At 39.2% G+C, this 26,358-nt stretch overlaps 1 protein-coding gene across 4 annotated transcripts in view; it reads left to right on the forward strand.

Moving 5' to 3' along the window:
• Positions 1-26,358, forward strand: part of CFAP210 (cilia and flagella associated protein 210) — an 86,926-nt gene that overhangs the window by 7,552 nt on the left and 53,016 nt on the right. For 3 of the 4 annotated variants that reach the window (XM_058300677.2, XM_004460795.4, XM_058300678.2), the window contains exons 2-4: positions 2,737-2,963; positions 10,614-10,787; positions 10,887-11,080. In XM_058300677.2, coding sequence (XP_058156660.1) covers positions 2,737-2,963; positions 10,614-10,787; positions 10,887-11,080 — 595 coding nt within the window. The remainder of the gene's footprint in view (positions 1-2,736; positions 2,964-10,613; positions 10,788-10,886; positions 11,081-26,358) is intronic. The other variant, XM_004460796.4, reaches the window with a different exon arrangement.

Consider the following 26,358-nt stretch of genomic DNA (forward strand, 5'->3'; position numbering starts at 1 on the left):
GTTTGTGTATGTTTATGTATGAATTATATACTGCCATAACATTTTATTTTAAACTTTTTGGGTGTCAAAGGACACTATCAAGAAAGTGAAAAGATAACCCACAGAATGGGAAAAATATTTTCTAGTCATATATCTGATAAGGGTGTTGTATTCTAAATATAAGGGACTCTTATAACTCAATAATGAAAAGACAACCCAATTTTTAAAATGGGCAAAGTATTTGAATGGACATTTCTCCAAAGAAGTTCTCGTACAAAGGCCAATAAGTATATGAAAAGATGCTTAATATAATTAGCCATCAGGGAAATGCAAATCAAAATGAAATACTTCATATCCACTAGCTTGGCTAGAAAAAAATTGTAAAACGAACAATAACAAGTGTTAGTAAGGATGTAGAGAAATTGGAACCCTCAAACATTTCTGGTGGGAGTGTAAAATGGAATAGCTGCTGTGGCAAACAATTTTGGCAATTCCTCGTAAAGGTAAATACAGTGTTACTATATCCACTCCTAAGTATACATTTGAGAGTTGAAAACATATGTTCACACACAAAAAACTTGTATGTGAGTGTTCATAGCATTATTCATAACAGTCAAAAAAGTGGAAGCAACCCAGATGCTCTTCATCTAATGAATGGATAAACAAAATGTAGTATATTCATACAATAGTATATTGTTTAGCCATGAAAAGGAACGAAGTGCTGATTTGTGCTATAACATGGGTGAACCTTGAAAGCATTATGTAAATGAAAGAAGCCAGATATTTAAGGTCACATATTTTATGATCCTATTGTTTTGAAATGTCCAGAATAGGAAAATCCATAGAGACAAAAAGTAGATTAGTGGTTTACCAGAGGTGTGCAAGGGAGGAATGGGGAATGATTGCTACTGCGTACAAAAAGATACTGCGTATCTTTTTGAGGTAATGAAAATATTCTGGAATGAGATAGTGATGATGATTGCATAACCTCATGAATAGACTAAAAACCATTGAACGTTACATTTAAAATTGGCAAATTTAATGGTATGTGAATTATATCTCAAAGATTTAATAATCCATGGCAAATATATCAAAGATGGCAGACACATGGACTGATTTTAAACATCTTTAGGCAATTTGCAACAGCTTTTTTTTTTAAAGATCTATTTATTTATTTATCTCCCCTACCCCCACCCCCACCCCCACCCCGGTTGTTTGTTCTCTGTGTCTATTTGCTGCATCTTGTTTCTTTGTCTGCTTCTATTGTTGTCAGTGGCATGGGAATTTTTGCTGACATCATCTTGTGTCAGCTCTCTGTGTGTGCGGTGCCATTCTTAGGCAGGCTGCACTTTCTTTCACACTGGGCGGCTCTCCCTATGGGGCGCACTCCTTGCGCGTGGGGCTCCCCTACATGGGGACACCCCTGTGTGGCAGGGCACTCCTTATGCGCATCAGCACTGTGCATGGGCCAGCTGCACACGGGTCAAGGAGGCCCGGGGTTTGAACTGCGGACCTCCCATGTGGTAGACGGACGCCCTAACTACTGGGCCAAGTCCGTTTCCCTACCACAGCTTTTCTACCCTCTGTACTGCTTGAGAGTCTGGTAGTTCATATTATCCTTCATTCTCTCTGTGAGTCGAGTTGAGGTGTCTACCTAATGCCAGTTGCCATGGACCTTCCCAGAACCTCATTGTATGATATTTCCGGATGTATAACTTTCAAGGATGACTATCTGGCATTTTAGAAGGTTCAGTAATCTACTTAAAATCTCTTAATGGATTCCTTTTCTGCTTATCCTAGCTATGGTAAGTTAGATTGTTTACAACTATGATCCTCCAATGATTAAAAGGGTAAGACTCTTTTTTCAGAGGAGGGCTATTGTGAGCTTCGCTATATCATTTAGGGTGCTTTCAAGTTCACATAACTGAATATCCAAATCAATCATGTTTAAAAATAAGGAAATTTATTTGCTCACATAACAGGAACTCCAGGCTTTAGATTGGGTTGTTCTCTAGCAGTTCTATGGAATCATCATTGCCACAAGTTCTTTGAGTTTCTTCTTAGCAATTCACAGTAATGGCTTCCAAAACTGGCTCTTCTTGTGGTCATAGGATGGCTGCCTATCTGACCTTCATGCTTCCTTATTCATATCTACCTTGAGTCACTCTTGGATGTCTCCCAGGAGAACAAGAATAACTTCTCTAACATTTTAAATAAACCTCCTGCCTTTGCCAATTACCAAATTGCATTAATAATTTGCAAGGGAGATGAAAGTATTCTCTACAGCCCTTGGAACTGCAGTTCTCCAAATCACATGCTGCTGCTCAGTGGGGGAGGGGTAGAATACAGTCAATCGCAATGTCTACAGTCCCAAAAGATGAACATTCCCAAAGTTATCCATTTATAACCTGCCATTGGATGAATTCTGAAAAATGTTTTTATAGCAATCCATATTAGAGGTACTGGGTATTATTGATTTCAACTTTACAGATGAGAATACTGAGGTTACCAGAGGTTAAATGACTTACTAATGTTTACTCGGTAAGGAAATGACCAGGCCATGGCTCAGTTCTGTCTTATGATTTCAAGGCCTTATGTTCTTTCCACTTAATCCCAACTGTTCTAAAGAGAACAAAAATAAGATTAAATATTCAAAGTAATTTCCAGAAAACATGCCAATATAGAAATGTCTGAAAAATATTAATGAGTTAAACTCTTCTTGAAAACCTTTAATATTCAGTTTTTTATATTTACTAGAAATAAAGAACTGTATTGAAGATCAACTTCTTTATCCACCCCTTCTACCTAACAAAGTCAATCTCCATCAAGTCACCATAATTCCACACAATGAGTGGAAAAGGATTCAAGATAGCCTTGACAGTTTGACAAGAGAAGCAGCATGCCTTCGTGCAGAAAGAAAGGCAAAGAAAGAAATGCATTTCAAATCCCAAGAAGTGGTAAAACATTGGACTAATACATACATAGTAAGTATTAACCACCCAGGAGTATACATGCACCAAAGACTTTCTCTTGTTTTTTTAGTACTTTTTTATTCTTTTGTAAATATTTTGTACATGTAAAATATACAAATTTTATGATTTTTTGAAAGACATTTTAACAGCTTTATTGAGATATAGCTGACATTCAACAAGTTATATGTATGTAAAGTATACAATTTAATAAGTTTTGACATATCAATACACCTGGAAACCATTATCACAATCAAGATAATGAACATACTCATCACTCAAAAGTTTCTTCATGCTCCATTTTACTCCCTCTCATTTTCCCTGCTCCTTCTCCCCTGTCCCCAGGCAACCACCGGTCTAGTTTCTACTATTATAGATTAGCTTACATTTTCTATAGTTTTCTATAATTTTATATAAATGGAATCATATGCTATATACCTTTTTTTTTGGTCTGCTGCTCAGCATAATTATTTTGAGATTCACCCATGTTGTGTATATCTATAGTTCCTTCATTTTTATTGCTGAGCAGAGTTACTTTGCAAGGATATACCACAATTTATCTATTCAGTTGATGGACATTTAGGTTGTTTCTAGTTTTGGGGTATTACAAATAAAGCTGCTGTGAATATTCATGTACAAGCCATTATATGAACATATGCTTTCATTTCTTTTGGGTAAGTATCTAGGTATAGAATAGCTGGATCATAGGTAGATGTATATTGAACTTTTTAAGAAACTTCCAAACTGTTTTCCAAAGTCGTTGTAATTTTATATTCCTACCAGCAGTGTATGAGACTTCTATTTCCTCCACATTCTCACCAGCCCTTGGTATAGTCTTTTTTTTCCAAACGTTTTATTTTGAAATAATTTCTAACTTACAAGACAGTTGCAAAATTAATACAAACCCGTTCAGATAATTCCAACCTATCCCCACCCCCGCTCCAGATATCCAGATCAACCAATTTTAACATTTTACCACCTTTGCCATATCATTCTATCCATCATAACTAGCTAGCTATGAATCTATCTACCTATTTTCTGAACATTTGATAGCAGGTTTCATACATCATCCTTCTGAATATATAATACTTCCATGAATATTTCCTACAAACAAGGATATTTACTTATGTAATTGCCTTATGTGCAAGAAATTTAATGTGATATACAACCTACATTCCATTTTTTTCTTATGTCCCAACAAAGTCCATTTGAGCTTTTTCCCCCCTATTCTTATATCCCGTTCAGTATCATGTATTGCATTTAATAATCATCCCTTTTCTTTCTTTCAAGTTGTGACTCCAACTTGAGTTGTGATTCAAGTTGTGATTTTCCCAATCACAAACCCCTCTCAAGCATACCATTCAGAGGAATTAATCACATTCACAATGTACCCTTATGTATTAGTCAGCCTAAAGGGGTGCTGATGCAAAGTACCAGAAATCTGTTGGCTTTTATGAAGGGTATTTATTTGGGGTAGAATCTTACAGTCACAAGGCCCTAAAGAGTCCAACTTAAGGTTCCATAAGGCCCTAAAGAGTCCAACTTAAGGTTCCACATGCTGAAGCAAGATGGCAGGTGATGTCTGCGAGAGTTCAACTTTCCTCATCCTCTTAATGCTCCATGGGCCCAGCCTCTTCCGATCTCAGCTGTAGGCTGAAGGACTTGTCTCTTTCTGGAGCTCAGCTGCTCGGGTCTCTGCAGCTGCAAACTATCAGGCAAATGGCTCAGCTCTCTCCCTGGCCATCTGTAGCAGTATGATACGGTTATGAATTCCAAAAATCGATATTGGATTATGTTTGTAATCTGGTCTGTACCTGGGCATGATTGAGTTATGATTGGGGCTTTGATTGGGCCACGTCATTACGGCACAGTTAAAAGGCATGGCAGGGAAGCGGATGGTCCAGTGGATAGGGCGTCCACCTACCACATGGGAGGTCCGCAGTTCAAACCCCAGGCCTCCTTGACCCGTGTGGAGCTGGCCCATGCACAGTGCTGATGCGTGCAAGGAGTGCATCCAAGGGGTGTCCCCCATGTAGGTGAGCCCCATATGCAAGTAGTGCACCGTAAGGAGAGCCGCCCAGCGGGAAAGAAAGTGCAGCCTGCCCAGGAATGGCGCCGCACACACGGAGAGCTAACACAACAAAATGACGCAACAAAAAGAAACACAAATTCCTGGTGCTGCTGATAAGGATATAGAAGCGGTCACAGAAGAACATACATTGAATGGACACAGAGAGCAGACAACTGTGGAGTTGGGGGAGAGGGGCGAGAAATAAATAAATAAATCTTTAAAAAAAAAGGCATGGCAAAGGATTGGAGGTTTCTTAATGTTAGAGTTTGATGCTGAAATCTTAAGCTGGAGCCCAGGGAAAGAGACGGAGCCGTTCACTTGATAATGTACAGCTGACCATGTGGAGAGAGGCAAAGCCTAGAGAGCCTCATAGACTACAGCTGACCTTGTGGAGAAAGCAGGAGCTGAGCCCAGAGGAACCCAGGAAGCCTGAACCCTCACAGATGTCGGCAGCCATCTTGTTCCAACATGTGAAAATAGACATTGGGAGGGAAGCAACTTATGCTTTATGACCTGGTTTCTATAAGCTCCTACCCCAAGTAAACACCCTTTATAGAAACCAGCCAATTTCTAGTATTTTGCATCAGCACCCCTTTGGCTGACTAATACACCCTCCATCGCCTAAAACTCTGCTCTCTCCTCTGCCATGTCATTTTCTGTGTGAATATCTGTCCACCACGGGAGTGGGGACTCAACATCCTACTGACGTGGTCAAATCAAAGCCCTAATAGTAATTTAATCAAGTAAAAATGAAACCTCTGGGTTTAATACAAAGGGTATCATGAGACCAGTTTACAAACATAATCAGCAATTTCTTTTTGGAATTTATCAATAATATCAAACTGCCACAGTTATTTATCTGGGGTAGAAGCTTACAGTTACTAGGCCCTAAAGAGTTCAACTCAATGTACCATAAGAGGTATTTCCCCTCCAAAATCTGTTGCCATGTGTTGAAGCAAGATGGCGGATAATGCCTGTGAGGGTTCAGCCTTCCTCTCTCTCTTAAGGCTCTGTGGGTCCAGTTTCTTCCGATCTCACCTGTAGGCTGGAGGGCTCATTTATTTCCAGGCTCAGCTGCTCTGGTCTCTTCATGAAGTCAGCTGTAAACTATCAAAGATGAGGCAAATGGCTTATATCTCTCCAGGGCCCCAGGATCAGGTTCTCACCATGTCTATGGTGTTCTCTCAATTCCTGTGTCTCTTCCCCTGTCTTCTTGATTGAGTGTCCATTTATTAGCCCACCAAGGGGGTGAAAACTCAGTCCTGCATGCCCTAATGACGTGGTTGAATCAAAGCCCTAATCTTGATTTAATCAAATAAACGTAAAACCTTTGAATTTAAATCAATCAACAGTTAAAAAACCAGTTAACAGGGTGGTGGACTTGGCCCAGTGGTTAGAGTGTCCGTCTACCACATGGGAGGTCCGCGGTTCAAACCCCGGGCCTCCCTGACCCGTGTGGAGCTGGCCCATGTGCAGTGCTGAGGTGCGCAAGGAGTGCCCTGCCACACAGGGGTGTCCCCCGCGTAGGGGAGCCCCATGCACAAGGAGTGTGCCCCGTAAGGAGAGCCACCCAGTGCAAGATGAAGCAACAAAAAGAAACACAGATTCCCGTTCCGCTGACAATGACAGAAGCGGACAAAAAAGAAGACACAGCAAACAGACACAGAGAACAGATGACCCGGTTGGAGGGGGGCCGGGAAGGAGAGAGAAATAAATAAATAAATCTTTAAAAAAAAAACAAAAACCAGTTAACAAACATATTATCTCTTTTTGGAATTTATAAATAATATCAAACTGCCACACTTTACTCTCATTCATTACTATCATTTTCCCTTCATCCCAAACAGAAACCCTAGACTCATTTTACATTAACTCCCCATTGCCCTAGCCTTTCACCCCTGGTAACTTGTACTCTATTTTCTATGTCTATGAATATCTCTCAGATATTTTCTTTGTGGTTACCATGGGACTTAAATTTAACACCCTGAAGCTATAAAATCTCATTTGCTTTGATACCATCTTTTTTTTTTTACACCTCCCCCCCACTTTTGGCTTTTTTGCATGCTGTCTGCTCTCTGTGTCCATTTGCTGTGTGTTCTTAGGTATCTGTATTTTTTATTTTATTTCTCCTTTTCCTTTGCGGCTTGCTTGCTGTCTGCTCTCTCTGTCCATTCACTGCGGCCTGTTCTGTGTTCTCGCCTGTCTCCTTTTTGTTGCGTCACCTTGCTGGAATTGGCTCTTCGTGGCATCTGCAAGTTGGGCGGCACTGTGCAGTGTCTGTAGGCTGGGCGGCGCTCCACAGTGTGTGGGCGAGCCTGCCTTTACAAGGAGGCCCTGGGACGCGAACCGAGGGCTTCCCATATGTGGACAGGAGCTCATCTGATTGAGCCACAGCTGCTTCCCCCATCCTTTTTAAAAATATTTATTTTTTTTATTTCTCTCCCCTCCCTCTCATTGTCTTGTGCTTGCTGTCTGTCTTCTTTTTAGGAGGCACTGGGGACCGAACCCAGGATCTCCCATGTGGGAGGGAGGCACCCAATCACTTAAGCTATCTCCGCTCCCTGCTGGCTGTGTCTCTCATTGTGCTTCCTTGCTGTGTTCTTCGTTGTGTCATCTCCTCACTGTGCCAGCCTGTCACATCAGCTCACTGTTCTGCTCGCCTTCCCTAGGGCGCACCAGAAACTGAACTTGGCATCTCCCATGTGGTAGGCAGGTGCCCAACTGCACGAGTCACATCTTCTTCTCTGATACCATCTTAACAATTTCAGTTGCATACCTGAGCCATGTTCCTATATCCCTCTGTTTACCTCCCTTGTAGTTCTTGTTACAATCACATATTTATACATTATGAATCCCAAAGTAATTAATTTATCAGTAAATGTTATGCATTTGCCTTTTATTCCTATAGGAAGTGAAAAGTGAAGATTAGGTTTCAATTCCATTAGAATTGGGTTTCTGACTTGCTTGGGACCTTGTTCCTTCTAATTTCTCTCTTCTGGGATGGAATATCTATCCAATGCTCATCCCACCTTTGCATTTTGGAAGCAGATAACTTTTTTTGTTGTTAAATAGGCCCTATTTGTCTCATCTCTTCTTTGTGCCCTTCTTCTCTCTGCCTTTCTTTGGACTAAATATTTTTATTATACCATTTTATTTCCTTTACTAATAAATTAGCTTTAACTCTTTTATTATCTTAGCAGTTTCTTTTGGAGTTAGTTGCTTTAGTATATATGTTTAACTTATCACAGTCTAAGTTCAAGTAATATTATACCTCTTCACAGATAGTGAAAGAACCTTACAAAAATATACTTCCATTTCTCCCCTCTGACATTGTACTTTTGTTGTCTTATATTTTACTTTAAAAATGCTAAAATCCCACACTGTCTTGTCATTATTATTTTTTATAAACAATCAATTATGTTTTAAATTTATTTGAAAAATAAGAAAATCATCTTGGGAGCAGATATAGCTCAAGTGGTTGAGTGCCTGTTTCCTATGTATGAGTTCCAGGTTCAATCCCCCGCTAAAAACCAACCAACCAACCAAACAAACAAACAAACAAAAAAGCACTCTCATTGTGGAGTGGATGTAGCCCAGTGGTTGAGTGCCTGCTTCCCATGTATGAGGTCCTGGGTTCATTCCCTGGTACCTCCTTAAAAAAAAATCAGTGTACTAGAAGAATACCATTTCTGGTATTCTTCATTGCTATATGTAGAATCTGTTTTCCGTGTGATAATTTTCTTTCTGCCTGAAGACCTTCTTTTGAAAATTCTTATTTGTAAATTTGCTATGATAACAGTTTTCAGTTTTTGAATTTTTGAAAGATTTTATTTCTGGTCAGGGTAACTTAGTTTAACAGTTTCGTTTCATTTTTTCTTTCAGTACTTTAAAAGATGTTGCTTCACTGTTTCTTTCACTATTACCAGGCAAAATCTCCTATCTTCTTATCATTGTACCCCTGTATATTAGATGTCTTTATTCTCTTGATGCTTTTTAAGATTTTCTCTGAGAATTTGAGTATCTTATGCCTTGGTTTCATTTTTTTATGTTTCTTGTGCTGGGTTTTTTTTATTCCTGATCTGAGACTCTAGTTTTTTCATACTTACAACAATTTTGGCCATATTTCTTCAAATATTTATTCTATCTCTTCCTCTCTCTCTTTCCCTTCAGGGAGGGACTCCAAATTACACATATATTAGTCCACTTGAACTTTGTCTCACAACTCATTGATGCTCTTTTCTGTTTTTTCCCCCTTTATTATCTGTACATCAAAAAAGATATATATTTAGTTTTTCTTTTTTTTAATTTTATTTTCCATATTGCTCTATCTCCATATTTACTAGTCTTTACTCCTAAAGTGTCTAACATGACCATTAATCCCACCTAGTGTATTCTTCATCACAGACATTTTACTTTCTATATCTAGAAGTTTGATTTGGGTCTTTATTTCTTCCCTGTCTCTATTTACAATGTTCAGTCTTTCTGTTCAGAAAGTTTTCATGGGATTTTTTTTCCAAAACATTGCATGTTTCCTTATTTCATTGCAATTATACTATCTTTTGGTAAGGAACATAGAAAGTTTGTGGTATCTTGCTTTAGGAGCAATGTTCACACTTTATTCTCTTTTTTTTCTGTTTAATAGTGGAGAATTACATAATGACTGATATCATATATGTTATATAAGACATTCTGAAATGAGCAGAGCTATAGGGAAAGAAAATAGATCAGTGATTGCCAGTGGCTGCCAGTATGGAAGAGGTTGACTAAAAAGGTACATGAGAAAATTTGGGGCTGAGGAGGTTGAACTGTTCTATACACAGCTGTATGCATTTGTAAAACTGGGCAGTAAATATTACAGTAAACCTGGTTTTATAAATAACCCCTGAGCCATAAAGGAATAAGGGGATGCAATATTCCTTCCATTTTATTTTATAAAGAAGTAGCACACTATACTTAATGCTCTACTCCTCCTTGATTGTTAAAGAAGAAGAAGAAAGAAAAGTCCATCTTACTAGCAGGACTTACTGTAAACCTACAGTAGATAATACTGATATAAGCATAGAAATATACAAAATCATAGGTCAGGAGAGAGAGCCTAGAATCAAATCCATGTTATATATGGGAACTGGACATGACAGAAATGTCATTACAAATCTAAAAGGAAAAGATGGGATATTCAATAACATGAAAAAATGAAATTATATCCTTCAATACAGAATACACAGAAATTAATTTCAGCTGGATTAAAGACTGAAATGTAAAAAGCCAAACAGTAAAACGTTTAAGTAAATCATAGGAGAATATCTTCAGGATATCAGGATAAGTAAGTATTTCTTAAAGAGATTGTATATGAAAGTTAGGATTGGAGGGAGAATTTTCACTGTATACCTCTATAATATTTTGGAATTTTTGAACAATATAAATGTATTACCTATCTAAAATATTCAATTAAATATTAGCTCATAATTATGTCATATTTTATATTTGTAAATACAATAGAAAATCATAACAAGAGCGTGCATTATCACATTATAATGTTTCATTTTGGTAACACTGAATTTGGAAATAGAAGATTGCTTTTGTCTTTTTTACAGGGGATGAAAAAACAGAAGCTTGAAGCCAAAAAGAAGCGTGATGAAGAATTGGAGGCAGAAAGACAAATTCTTGATATAGAAGAAGCAATACACAAACAAGGAGAAAGAAAAAAAGCCATGGAAAATGCAAAGCAGTATCAATTTTACCAGACAGAAAGAGTGAAAAACTTCCATGTACTACTTAGATTTTCTCTTATTTATAAATATATATTATATATTTAATATATCTATACTTAAACTTTATTTTTTTTAAATACTGCATTTTTTTTGTAGTCAGGACTTCTTCTTAGTCGAGTTATGCAAGAACGTGATGCCCAGCTTGAATTCCAGAAGAATAAAATAAAATCAGATAAGAAATGGGAGGAACAATTGAAACTCAACATTGAGAAAGCTTTTAAAGAAGAACAAGAAAAGGCAGAAAAACGCCACAGAGAGAGAGTCGCTTTAGCCAATGATCATCTAAAACAGTATGTGTATATAAATTACTTTTTTTTTGTACCCTCTGTATTAGCCAAATAGGTGCTGATAAAAAATACCAGAAATCTGTTGGCTTTTATAAAGGGTATTTATTTGGGGTAGAAGTTTATAGTTACCAGGCCATAAAGCATAAGTTACTTTCCTCACCAAAGTCTTTTGCCACACGTTGGAGCACAGTGACTGCCAACTGTCTGCAAGGGTTCAGGCTTCCTCTTCCTCTTAAGGCTCCATGGTCCCAGCCTTTTCTCTCTTTTTTTTTTTAATATTTATTTATTATTATTATTTTTTAATTACATTAAAAAAAATATATGAGGTCCCATTCAACCCCACCGCCCCCGCCCCCCACTCCCCCCACAGCAACACTCTCTCCCATCATCGTGATACATCCATTGCACCTGGTAAGTTCATCTCTGAGCATCACTGCACCCCATAGTCAATGGTCCACATCATAGCCCAGATTCTCTCACGTTCCATCCAGTGGGCCCTGGGGGGATCTACAGTGTCCCGTAATTGTCCGTGAAGCACTATCCAGGACAACTCCACGTCCCGAAAACGCCTCCACATCTCATCTCTTCCTCCCGTTCCCCACACCCAGCAGCCCCCATGGCTACCGTTCCCACACCCATTCCACATTTTCTCTGTGGACATTGGATTGGTTGTGTCCATTGCACACCTATGTCAAGTGAGGGCTTAGATTCCACATGGGTACTGGATGCACTCTTCCCGCTTCTAGTTGTAGACACTCTAGGCTCCATGTTGTGGTGGTTGACCTTCTTCAACTCCATGTTAGCTGAGTGGAGTAAGTCCAATAAGTCAAAGTGTAGGAGCTGAAGTCTGTTGAGGCTCTGGGCCTGGGTGTCATATTATCAGTCCAGAGATTCAAATCTCCTAAATATATCTTAAACTCAGCACCAACTACAATTCCAATAAAGTAGCATGCAAGTCTTGTGAAAAGAGATCCCCTCTGAGTCCATTTCCATCACGCAGAAACACCAGCTCCAAAGAAGGGCCATCTGTCATGGCAGTGAACCCCTTCTGCCATGACCATAGAACCCGTGGGTCTCTTTATCCCTCAAAAGAACCAATACCTGGGGTTGTATCTACCTTATCTGTCTCTTAGACTCTGTTCAGTTGTACATAGGGGTATTCCTTCTGACAACCTCCAGACTCTTTTTTAGAGACTCACAGCCTTATAATCTCATTTCTCCTTTCCATTTCCCCCTTACATTAGGTCAAACCGCTTCCCGAAGTCATGTTATTATATGTAGACAGGTATATTCTGCTGTTCCGCATTGAATCTTTAATTCAAGGTCATTTTCTAGTTGCTTCTTCAGCTGGTATGTGGTAGTGATCCCTCGGTGCTAGGGAGGCTCATCCCCGGGTGTCGTGTCCCACGCTGGGGGGAATGCATCACATCTACACGCTGAGTTTGGCTGTGAGAGTGGCCACATTTGAGTAACATGAAGGCTGTCAGGAGGAAACCCCCAGGCACAATGCTACTCTAGGCCTTGTTCTTATTGCAGGTGCATAGGCTCAAAAGTGTAGCCATTAGTATCAAGAGCCCACTGTTGGGCCCTCCTTCCTTCCTGGTTCTTGCCGTTGCACCTGGAGGATTGCCGCTGCTCTCCCAGGGCCCACAACAGTGACCCCCCGGCCAGGAGCCCAGTACCCCCCCCAGCTGTTGTTTTTAATTGTTTCCACTATGAGTATATATAGACATTACCATATACCCTGGGCATATGCCCTGTATAACTCCCTGTCAACCATATATATCCTATCAATAACATCCCATATCAGTATTCCTCCGCTGCCATTGTTGAACCACTCTGTGATCCAAAACTTCCCGTAAAGTGAATCCCAACATAATGTCAGCTTCAGAAGAGTCTTAGATCACCAAAATTCATATATACAATATACAGTATTTCCCCAGATCCACCATAAAACCTTTTCCCTTCCACAGCAATAATCTTTTAACTTATTCATATCATATTTCCTGAAACTGATGTACAGATTCCGAAACTATAGTTTTTAAACAAGGTAACATTTGTGCTTACTATGTGGTCCATACTTTAGGTTGTACAGTTTTCTAAATTTTTTAGTTATCCTATGTTTTGTCTTATGGTTTTCATTATTAGTCTGTCGTCCCCTATATGTTTTTGGTGTAATATTAGCTGTTTTATATTCATCCTCGTGTACTCTCACATAACTCCTCTTTTGCCCCCTTATTTACCTTTGTTCTATCCATTGCACGTCCATTTTCCCCTCCCCTTAGGGCCCACAACGCCTGCCACTCTAATGCCCTGGGAGCCGTCCTTTCTCACGAGAGATACAGTTCTCTCTATTCGACGGCATTAGTCTTCCCCAGGATATGGGTCCACCCCACCCAATGGTAGAACCCACCTTCCAGCCTTTTCTTATATCAACTGTAGGCTGGGATTAGTCTTGTCTCTCTCCTGGGGCTTGTTTCTGGGCTCCGCTGTTTTGCTCTCTCCAGAGCCAGCTGTGGACTGTCAGGCTAATGGCTCATCTCCCTTCCTGGGGCTTCTGCTGTGTCTAATGAAGCCTTCTCTCCTTCCTCACATATCTCCTCTGTGTGTTTACTTCCCTGGCTCCAGGATCAAAACTCTAACCTTCCTTCTCTGAACTGGAGAAGACCAGTTCACAAACATAATCCCATATCTAGTTTTGGAATTCATAAACAGTATCAAACGACTACATCCTCTTAATGGATAAAGCTTTTTTTTTTTTCTTTTTATAAAGTAATCTTTTTATCTTAATTTTCCAAGACTGCTATAAAAAATACCATACCTTGGGTTGGCTTAAACAATCAGAATTTATTGTTGGGAATGTCCAAAATCCAGGTCTTGATATATGTTCTCCTGGATGCTGTTCTGGTGCTGCCTTACTGTCAACCTTGGGGTTCCTTGATTTGTATCTCTACCTCTCTCACATGGTCTCTTCCTGTGGTTTTCTCTGATTTGGGATTTCTGCTATTGACTATGACCTAGTTTCCTCTATGAGGCCTCCAGTAATACAGATTAAGGCCCACCCAGATTCAGTTTGGCCACACCTAAATAAAATCTTTGAAGAGCCTATTCACAAATGGCTCCACACCCTGATTCAACTTAATGTATTTGTGGCAGTTTGATATTATTGATGAATTCTAAAAAGAAATACTGATTATGTTTGTAAACTGGTCTGTTCCTCTGGGCTAGTGATACCCTTAGATTGTATTGAATTCAGAGGTTTCACTTTTATTGATTAAATTATGACTAGGGCTTTGATTGGGCCATGTCAGGACATGTCAGGATTGGGCCCATAGGACATCGAATCCCCATCGCCTTGGCAGGCAGGGACTCAAGAGAAAACAACATGGCAGAGGAAAGCGTGGGAGTCTTGAGCTGGAACCCTGGGAACTAAACATGCAGGAGAAGAACCCAGGAATAGAGATGGCTCCATAGACACAGCAGAGGCCCTGGGAAGAGAGACAAGCCTCTATAGCTGACCTTGTAGAGATACCAGAGCAGTTGAACCTGAAGAGAAGCAAGCTCTGGGAGAAAGACAAGACTTATCCCAGCCTACAGCTGCTAATTGGAAGAAGCTGGGACCACGGAGCCTTACAAGAAAGAGGAAGGCTGGATCCTTGCAGACTTTGGCAGCCATCTTGCTCCAACACGTGGCAACAGACTTTGGTGAGGGAAGTAACTTCCCCTTTATGACCTTGTGACTGTAAGCTTCTACCCCAAATAAATACCCTTTATAAATGCTGACTGATTTTTGGTACCTTGCATCAGCACCCCTTTGGCTGACTAATACAGTATGCAAAGATACTGTTTACAAATGGGCTTACACCCATAGGAATTCAGATTAAGACCTGCACATTTCTCTTTTTGGGGGGTAGCTGATTCAATCCCTAATAATCCTAAAATACCTAATCAAGTAGGAAAATTTTTAAAAAGAAGTTGTTAAAAATCACTATCATCAATAGTATTACTTTACTGTTGTTCCTATTATCACAATAATGCTGCGTAACAACCATACAATCTAGTGATGTACAACAATAAGACTTACTTCTCATACAGCCAGAGTTGGCTGATTTAGACATCCTGGGCAGATCTTCAAGATGCAGGGCTGGCTAGGTTTGCATTTTGCTGTGGGTAGGGGTCTAATCTGCTCAATGCATTTTTATTCAGAGGTCCAGGGTGAAGGGGCAGCATCTTTTCTCATGGTTTTGACAGGGGTATAAGAAAGCAAGCTCAAGCTTGCAAGTCATAACTAAACCCAAAGTAAAGGGGCAAAGAAGTACATGTGGCCCACCATGAGGCTACAACAACACTGGAACAGAGAACTGGACTCCTATAGTATTGGGGGGTGAGGGAGTGAATCTTTTTGAGCAGTTATCTACCACAGGAAATTACTGTTATTATTATAATGGTATATATCCATACAGACTTTTTTGGGGGTAGGTTTTTTGAGGTATAATTTACTTACAGTAAAATACACCTTTTAAAAGGCATGTGGCTATATAACCACCAAAATCAAGGCACAGAACACTTTCATCACCCCAAAAAGTTTCCTCTTGCCCCTTTGCACTATATTCTCTCCCCCACCTTTGGCAGTCATTGATTTGCTAATACAGACTTTGTTTCCCTGAGCACATATTTTTAAAATGAAATTGGATCAATGGTGTCATTTTATTATATGCTTTTTTCACTTACCAGTATGTCATGAGTTCTTGCTAAGACAAAGACCAGTGATCTTTTATTTTTACACAAATCAATTTTACTGGTACCTATTAATAAAGCATACAATTCAAAGTATACAGTCAATGGTATTTGGTATAATCACATAGTTGTGTATTCATCATGTCAATCATTATTAGAGCATTTTCATTATTTCAATAAAAATAATAATAACAAAAAACAGACAAAGAAAAAAGAAACTTCTTCACCTCTAATCTCTGTATGTTTCCCCTGCTGTACATAGCTGCTATTTCTGGCTATTCTTTCACAATTATTTATTTATTTATTAAGAAATTTTATTGAGATATATTCACATACCATACAATCTATGCAAAGTGTATAATCAATGGCTTTTAGTTTAATCACAATGTTGTGCATTCATCACCACAAAAACTTTTAGAACTATTAAATTACTCCAAAAAGAAAAACTCCACAACCCTTCGCATGCCTTCCCCAGCCCTACATAACCACTAATCTAATTTCAGGTTTATAAATTGATTTATGTTCACATTTTATATAAATAGAATCATACAATATGTTACACAATATATTTAGTTCACAGTAGTACAATCATAAAATATTTTTTCTTTTCTGTCTGGCTTGCTTCACTCAACATAATGCGCTTCAGGTTCATCCATGTTGTCATATGCTTTATGACTTCATTTCTTCTTACAGCCACATAATATCCCATTGTGTGACTACACTACAGTTTATCCATTCATCGGTAGATGGACACCTGGGTTTTTTCCAGCTTTTGGCAATCATGAATAACACCACTATGAACATTGGTGTGCAGATGTCTGTTCATGTCACTGATCGCAGTTCTTTTGGATATATATACTCAGCAGTGGTATTGCAGGGTCATGTGGCAAATCTATATGCAGCTTCTTTAGGAACTGCTGAACAGTTCTCCACAGTGGCTGTACCATTCTACATTCACAACAACAGTGAAAAAAGTGTTCTCTAATCATTAATGATGTTTTTTTTGTGGTGTTTTTTCTTCTTTTTTTTTTGGTCATTTGTATTTCTTCTTTGGACAAATGTCTATTTAAGTCTCTTGCCCATTATTTAATTGGGTCATTTATCTTTTTATTATTGAGTTATAACATCTCTTTATATATCATAGATATTAAACCCTTATTGATTTCCAAGTATGAAATGTGATTTCCAAGTATGTTCTCTCATTGAGTTGGTTGTCTTTTCACCCTTTTGACAAAGTCCTGTGAGGTGCAAAAGTGTTTAATTTTGAGGAGGTCCAATTTATCTATTTTTCCTTTTGTTCTGTGTGCTTTGGGTGTAAGGTCCCAGAAACCACCACCTACCACAAGGTCTTTAACATGTTTCCCTACATTCTCTTCTAGTAGTTCTATGGTCCTAGCTCTTGCATTTAGGTCTTTGATCCATTTTGAGTTGATTCTTGTATAGGGAATGAGATAAGGGTCCTCTTTCACTCTTTCGTGATAGATATCCAAATCTCCCAGCACCATGTGTTGAAGAGACTGTTTGTCCAGTTAACATGGACTTGGTAGGCTTATCAAAAGCCAGTTGGCATTCTTGGGACATGGAGTTGTCCTGGGTGGTGCCCCAGGGACAATTGCCAGATGTTGTATGTCCTCCCATGGTCCACTGGATGGAACGTGGGAAAGTGTGGGCTATGGTGTGGAACACGGGACATGGGGTGCAGCGATGCTGGGAGATGTACTCACCATACACAATGGATGTGACATGATGATGGGGGAGAGTGTTCCTGGGGGGGAAGTGGTGGGGTGGGGGCGGAGGGGGCGAATGGGGACCTCATATTTTTTTAATGTAATGTAATGTAATGTAATCTCATATTTTTTTAAAAAATGAATAAATTGAGTAGAATTTGGGAAATAAATAAATAAATAAATAAGCCAGTTGGGAAGTGGATTTGGCTCAATGGATAGAGCGTCTGTCTACCACATGGGAGATCCGCGGTTCAAACCCTGGGCCTCCTTGACCCATGTGAAGCTGGCCTATGAGCAGTGCTGATGCACACAAGGAGTGCTGTGCCACACAGGGGTGTCCCCCGCATAGGGGAGCCCCATGCGCAAGGAGTGCACCCCGTAAGGAGAGCCGCCCAGCATGAAAGAAAGTGCAGCCTGCCCAGGTATGGCACTGCACACATGGAGAGCTGACACAACAAGATGATGCAACAAAAAGAAACACAGATTCCCAGTGCCACCAAGAATGCAAGTGGACACAGAAGAACACACAGCGAATGGACACAGTGAGCAGACAACAGGGGAGAAGGGGAGAGAAATAAAAAAAAAAAGAAAAAGCCAGTTGATTGTAGAGGTGAGGGTTTATTTCTGGACTCTCAATTCTATTCCAGTTGTTGATGTGTGTATTTTATGCCAGTACCATGCTGTTTTGACCATGCTAGCTTTATAATGTTTCCAGCTCAGGCAGTGAAATTCCTCCCATGTTGCTCTTCTTTTTTGAATGCTTTTGGCTATTTGGTATTTTGGTATGAATTTGGTAATTGCCTTATCTATTTCTGTAAAGAAGTCTTTACTTCTTTGATTGGTATTGCATTAACCCTATAAATCAGTTTGGGTAGGATTGACATCATCACAATATTTAGTCTTCCAATCCATAAACAAGGAATGTTTTTCCATTTCTTTGAGTCTTCATTGATTTCTTTTTGCAGTGTTTTGTAGTTTTCTGCATATAGATCTGTACTTCTTTAGTTAAATTGATTCTTAGATATTTGAGTGTTTTTGTTGCTATTGTAAATGGAATTTTCCCTCTGATCTCCTCAGATTGTTCAGTGCTAGTGTATAAAAATATTACTGATTTTTTTTCTTGTATGTTGCCACTTTGCTGAACTCATTTATTATCTCAAGTAGCTTTGTTATGTTAACCTCAGAATTTTCTAAATACAGGATTCTGTCATCTGCAAATAGCATGAGTGTTACTTCCTCTTTTCCTATTTGGATACCTTTAATTTTTTTTTCTGCATTGACTGAGATGATCATGTTTTTTTCCTTCCATTTGTTAATATGGTGTATTATGTAGATTGATTTCCTTAGATTGTACCAGCCTTGCATAACAAGAATAAATCCCACTTGGTGCTTAGTATAAATCTTTTGATATGCTCTTAGATTCTATTTGCAAGTATTTTTTTGAGAATTTTTTTTAGCTATGTTCATTAAAGAGATTGGTCTGTAATTTTCTTTTCTTATATTGTCTTTATGTGGCTGTGGTATTAGGGTGATGCCTGCTTCATAAAATGTGTTGAGTAATTTTCCCTTGTCTTCAATTTTTGGAAGAGTTTAAAAAGGATTGGTGTTAATTCTTTTTGAAATGCTTGGTAGAATTCACCCATGAAGCCATTTGGTCCTGGACTTTTCTTTGTTGGGAGATTTTTTTTTTTTAAGATTTATTTATCTCCCCTACCCCTTGTTGTTTGTGCTCACTGTCTGCTTAGTCTGTTTGTTGTTTGCTTGTCTTCTTTTTAGCATGTACCAGAAACCAAACCTGGGACCTACCATGTGGGAGAGATGAGTTTAATCACTTGAGCCATCTCCACTCCTTGCTTGCTGTGTCTCTCATTGTGTTTCCTCTTTTTTTTTTTTAAAATGTATATATTCATTCCCCACCGCCCCCCGCCCCCCCCCCCATTGTTTGCAGTCAGTCTGCTCTCTGTTCCATTTGCTGTGTGCTCTCTGTGTCTGCTCATCTTCTTTTTAGGAGGCACTGGGAACCAAACCCAGGATCTCCCATGTGGAAGAGAGGCACTCAATCATCTCAGCCACCTCAGCTCCCTGGTGTGTTGTGTCTTTCATTGTCTTTCCTATTTGTGTCTCTTTTGCTGCATCATCTTGTTGCGTCAGCTCCTCACACCTGATGCCTTGCCAGCTTGCCTTCTCTAGGAGGCACCAGAACCAAACCTGGGACCTCCCAAGTGGTAGGTGAGCACCCAACTGCTTGAGCCACATTTGCTTTCCATTTTGGGGAGATTTTTGTTGATGGATTAAATCTTTTTAAACATGATTGATTTGTTAAGTTCTTATATTTCTTGTAGTGTCAGTGTAGGTTGTGCATTTCTAGGAATTTGTCCATTTCATTTGGTTGACTAGTTCATTGGCATACAGTTTCTATAATATCCTCTAATGATAATTTTTATTTATGTCAGTTGTAATTTCCCTCTTTCATTTATATTGTATTTATTTACATCTTCTCTTTTTTCTTCTTTGTTAATCTAGCTAGGGGTTTGTCAATTTTTTTGATCTTCTCAAAGAACCAGCTTTTGATTTTATTGATTTTCTCTGTCAATTTCATTTATTTCTGCTCTAATCTTTGTTATTTCTTTCCTTCTGCTTGCTTTGGGATTGATTTGCTGTTCTTTTTCTAGTTTCTCTAGTTGTTCAGTTAAGTCTTTGATTTTAGCTCTTCTTTTTTTTAATATAGGCAATTAGGGCTATAAATTTCCATCTCAAGACTGCCTTCACTGTATCCCATAAGTTTTGATAATTTGTCTTCTCATTTTCATGTGTCTCAATATGTTTACTGATTTCACATGCAATTTCTTCTTTGAACCACTGATTATTTAGGAGTATGTTGTTTAGCCTCCACACATATGTGAATTTCCCTCTTTCCTATCTATTCTTGATTACCAGTTTCATTCCATCATGATCTGAGAAGATATTTTGTATATTGTGACCTAACATGTGGTCTATCCTGGAGAAAGATCCATGAGTACTTGAGAAAAATATATAATTTGCTGAACTTGGAAGCAACATTTTGTATACGTCTATTAGGTCTAACTCATTTATCATGTTGTTCAAGTTTTCTGTTTCCTTGTTGATCTTCTGTCTCGTTGTTCTATCTAATGATGTAAGTGGTATGTTGAGTCTCTAACAAATATTGTAGAGTTGTCTATTTCTCCTTTCAGTTTTGCCAGAATTTGCCTTATGTATTTTGGGGTACCTTGGTTAGGTGCATAGATATTTATGACTATTATATCTTCCTGGAGGATTGTCCCTTTTTAAAATATATAATGACCTTCTGTATCTTTTATAACTTTTTTCATTTAAAGTCTGTTTTGTCAGATATTAGTATAGTTACCCCTGTTATTTTTTTATTACAATTTAGCGTGAGTGTCTTTTACCACACTTTCACTCTCAGCTGGTTTGTATCCCTGGGTCTAAGGTGAGGCTCTTGTAAGCAGAATATGGATGGCTCTTGTTTTTCTATCCATTTTGTCAACCTATATCTTTTGATTGGGGAGTTTCATCCATTCATATTCAGTGATATTGCTGTAATGCATTATTTGCTTCCAGCATTACATTCTCCAGTTTTGATATGTCACATATTATTTTCACCTCTTTTTACTCATTGGTTATCCTTTCTGTTATTCTTTCTTTTATACTGTCCTCCAAGCCTCTCTCTCCTGTCTTTTTCTGTCAGGCTCTAAGGATTCCTTTAATATTTTCTGCGAGGGTGGATTCTCTTTGATGAACACTTTTATTTTCTGTTTGTCAATATTTTATATTCATCTTCATATTTGACGGACAGTTTTGCTGGATAAAGAATCCCTGCTAGCAGTTTTTATCTTTCAGTATCTTAATTGTATCTTACCACTGCCTTCTTGCCACCATGGTTTCAATTGAGAAATCCACACTGAGTCTTACTGGGCATTCCCTGTGTTTGATAGTTTGCTTCTCCCTTGCTGCTCTCAGAATTTTCTCTATCTTTGACATTTGACATTCTGAGTAGTATATGTCTTGGAGTAGTTCTATTTGGATTTGTTCTGATTGGGGTATGCTCTGCTTCTTGGACATACAAGTTCATTTCTTTCTTGAGAGTTGGGAAATTTTCAGCTAATATTTCCTCAAATACTGTTTCTGCCTCTTTTCCCTTCTCTTCTCCTTCTTTAACTCCCATGACACATATGTTGTTGTGTTTCATGATGCCATTTAACTCCCTGAGCCCCTGCTCAATTTTTTCCATTGTTGTCTGTCTCTGTTCTTTTCTTCAATTTCAGCTGTTCTGTCTTCGGTATCACTTATTCTTTCTTCTCATTTCAAATGTGCTCTTGTATGCCTCTAATGTTTGTGTGTGTGTTTTTTATAACATATGTCAATGGTTATTCTTTCTATAATTATAGGGGAGATAGACAACGTAACTAATTTTGTTAAATATCTTTATCAAATGCCTATATGAAGGTTTCATTATTTTATGATTATTGGTTAATATGTGAAGATAAACAAATGTACAAGTTATATGGATGAGAAATTATGACCATCTACAAGAATCCCACCCTCTGAGATGGCTCCCTCATCTGTCTGCTCATTGTTTGCTCTTCTGGATGATGTCCAGCCTTCCCCTGATGTCCTAAACCCTAGAACAGTGGTTCTTAATCAGGGATCCATGAATTTCAGTGGGTCTGTGAACTTGAATTGAAAATTCAAAACAACATTATTCCTGTGGGGATGTGTTTGTGCGGATATGTTATATTTCTTGTGGGGATTTGTTTAGTATATATGCTGCCAAGTGAGCACCATATTTCAGTTTTATAGAACTCAGATTGCATGTTACAATTAAAAGACTATAAGTAGGGAAGTGGATTTGGCCCAATGGATAGGGCGTCCGCCTACCACATGGGAGGTCCAAGGTTCAAACCCAGGGCCTCCTGACCCGTGTAATGAGCTGGCCCATGCGCAGTGCTGATGCATGCAAGGAGTGCTGTGCCACTCAGGGGCGTCCCCCACATAGGGGAGCCCCACGTGCAAGGAGTGCGCCCTGTAAGGAGAGCCGCCCAGCACGAAGAAAAGTGCAGCCTGCCCAGGAGTGGCGCCACACACACGGAGAGCTGACGCAGCAAGATGACACAACCAAAAGAGACACAGATTCCGGGTGTTGCTGACAAGAATATAGGCAGACACAGAAAAACATGCAGTGAATGGATACAGAGAGCAGACAACTGGGGGAGGGGGGTGAGGAAAGGGAGAAAAATAAATAAATCTTTTTTTTAAAAAAGACTATAAGTAATTGTTATGAGCCATGGGCTCAAAAGTCTCTTTAAGCCAATAGTGGTAATTGGAATAGTAGCACAAGTATGAACCTGAGTTGGGAACAGAGGACCGTGTAATAGAAAAGAGAGAAGCAGGAAAGTTTTTTTTTCCCTTTCTTGAACAATGAGAGATTGTTAAAGGGCAAAATTTCAAAATAGGCTATTTATTCATTCATTAGTGTATTCATTCAATTTTTCATTCGTTCATGCAAACACTTATTGAGCAACCTCCATTTGCCAGCCACTATTCTAGTCATTGAGAATACAAAGAGGAATATGGTACAGTCTTTCCTTAGGAATTTCACAATCTGGGGGGAGGGGAGTACAGAAATGGAACAATTACAATATGATGATAAATATTTGTCAAAGTTGTGTATGGGTGTATGAGGCATAAAGAATCTGACCAAAAGCTTTTCAGAGATTGATTCCTGCACTTAATTATGACAAATGAGCAAGAATAAGCCATGCAAAGAGTGGAGATGGAGAGATATTTTATATATGGGTGAAGCCCAGAGATGAGATAGAGCATGGTGAATTTGGGGTTACCAGTAGTTCAGATGTCTGTAGTATAGAGGATGGAGGGGACAATGTCTCAGATAAGGTTGGCAAATCATATCATGGTGCATCTTGTAGGCCACATAGCTTACAGTCTGCCAAAGTTTGCCCCTGTTTGTGCAAAGTCTGTATTCTTTTATTGACAAAAAAATGCACATTACAGAATACCAAGAGGCAAGACTCTTCCTTTATGCCCTTGTAGTTATATTACCAAATCCTACACAGGTATCACCTTTCGATAGTTTAAAATATATCCATATATTTTTTGATACTCCTCCCTTCAAAGGTTGGGGCCTAATTCTTATCCCTTCCCCCTATCTTGAGTGTCAGTTCTACATAATGACTCACTTCCAATTACTAGAATGTGGTGGAAGTGATAGTATGTGACAACTGAGATTAGAATTTGAAAGGCATTGTGTAGACTGGGTATAGCTCAGCAGTTGAGCACATGCTTCACATTTACAAGGTCCTGGACACTCAAGCAGCTCTATGGAGAGGTTCATGTGGCAAGGAACTGAGTCCTTCTGCCAACAAATATGTCAGTGAACCATTTTGGAAGTGGACTCTCTGGCTTCAGTCAAGCCTTCAGATCGCTGCAGCCCCAGCTGACATTTTGATTGCAACCTCACAATAACTACCCAGCTAAGTCACTCCCATATTCCTGACTCTCAGAAGTGGTGTAAGATATTAATAAATGTTTGTTGTTTTATTAGCCACTAAGTTTCAGTGTAATTAGTTACTCAGCAATAGATAACTAAAACGTATTGTACAGCTGCTTGCCCAATGCCTGAAAATGAGATTCTTGACACACTTTCTAGACAATATCTGGCCCCAGACCTGGACAGCCTATTCTGTTGTGAACTTTTGACCAGTATAAAAGTCCACTTGTGATTTACAGTCCATTGGGCATGATGGGGATGAGGCAAATAAGAGACACCCTATTTACAATCTTTTAAACTCTGAGGGACAATGTTCTCCACGTATTTTCATTGAAAATCTGTTAAGTATATTAAAAGAGTGAGCAACCATGATTTCTAAATAGAGGGACTGTGATCAAGAACCATAAACCTAATTATTGAAAAGAAATTTTAAACAAAGTACTTATGGATACTGCATAGCTCTCCTCCTTCTATAAATAGGTAAGCTTTATACTGAGATGAGGGAAGTAGATGTGGCCCTATCAATTGGGCTCCTGTCTACCATATGGGAGGCCCTGGGTTCACTTCCCAGGGCCTCCTTCTGAAGGCAAGCTGGCCCGCGCTGCCATGGAGAGCTGATGGGCCCATGCGTGCAAAGAGCTGGTGCAGCAAGATGATGCAACAAAGGGAGACAAGGAGACACAGAAGAACACGCAGCGAATGGACAGAGAGCAGACAGCAAGCAAATGGCAAGGGGGGAGTAAATAAAATAAATCTTTAAAAATAAGTCTTAAAAAAAAATACTGAGATGAGACCTATAGACCTTGTTTAAGAACAACTCACTAGTAACTGTCTGTTAATTCCATCAGTTTCCCAAAAGAAGGAAAGAATTATCATAGGGTAGTTCACGTGCTTTCCCCTGGAAAGAGTAGAGAGAAGAGGGCTTAAGTGATCTCATCCATTCCCATAAATTTAAATGCCATCCTAAATATATTAACTTCCAAATTTATTTTTTAAAGATTTATTTATTTATTTATTTATTTCCCCTTCTCCCCCCTACCCCAGTTGTCAGTTCTCATTGTCTATTTGCTACGTCTTCTTTGTCCGCTTCTGTTGTTGTCAGCAGCACGGGAATCTCTGTCTCTGTCTGTTGCGTCATCTTGCAGGGTGAGCTCTCCGTGTGTGCGGCACCATTCCTGGGCAGGCTGCACTTTCTTTCACGCTGGGCGGTTCTCCTTATGGGGCACACTCCTTGCGCGTGGGGCTCCCCTACGTGGGGGACACGCCTGCGTGGCAGGGCACTCCTTGCGTGCATCAGCACTGCGCATGGGCCAGCTCCACACAGGTCAAGGAGGCCCGGGGTTTGAACCGCGAACCTCCCATGTGGTAGATGGACGCCCTAACCACTGGGCCAAGTCCATTTCCCTTCCAAATTTTTAATTCTCGTCCAGAACTTTCCCGAGCACCAGATTCACATCTCTAACTGCCTCCATGACATCTCCATTTGAATGTCTCACTGATGTCCCGAATTTAAAATGCCTAGCACAGGTAACTTTTTCTTTCCCTTCTCAAACTTGTTCTCCCAGTGGATTTTATGTTATCCAATTAGTTGTTCATACTAAAAGCCTAGTAATCCACCATGATTCCTCATTTTTCTTTATCTGCCACATCAAAGTTATCAGTTATTCATCCTGATTTTTTTCCTTCAAAATGAATCTTGAATTTACTGCTGTCTTAGTCCAGGCCACCCTCATCTGTCCCATGGATGATTGCATCAGCCTCTTAATGAGCCTCACTTTCTTATTCCCTAATCCCTTCTCCATCCAACATCCAGAGAGATTTTATTAAAATGAAAATTGATCATATTATTCTCCTGACTAAATCACTTTAATAGCTTTGCATTTATTTAAGAAAAAAAAACAAACTTTACCATCTCCTGCAAGTCCTTGTATGATCTAGCCTCACCTGCTTCCCCAACCTCATCTCCTACCACTCCTTACCCTTGTTTATTTTTCCTCACTTATGATGATCTTCCAGGTCCTCAAGTATGCCAAACCCTTGCCTGCCTGAGGGCCTTCTCCTGTGCCTTTTCTTCTGCCTGGAAATTTACCCTCCCATTCTTCACCTATGGACTTCTCACTGGCTCAGAGAGGCCTTCCCTTTGAAGAAACAGTTCTATGCAAAGTTACCAAAATGAATAATTCAATTATTATTCTTTCTTGATATCTTGTCTTTATAACAGCATAATTTATAATTACATAATTTGTCTAATTACTTGTTTATTTATTTAT

Source organism: Dasypus novemcinctus, chromosome 7, assembly GCF_030445035.2.
Source record: "Dasypus novemcinctus isolate mDasNov1 chromosome 7, mDasNov1.1.hap2, whole genome shotgun sequence".
NCBI lineage: Eukaryota > Metazoa > Chordata > Mammalia > Cingulata > Dasypodidae > Dasypus > Dasypus novemcinctus.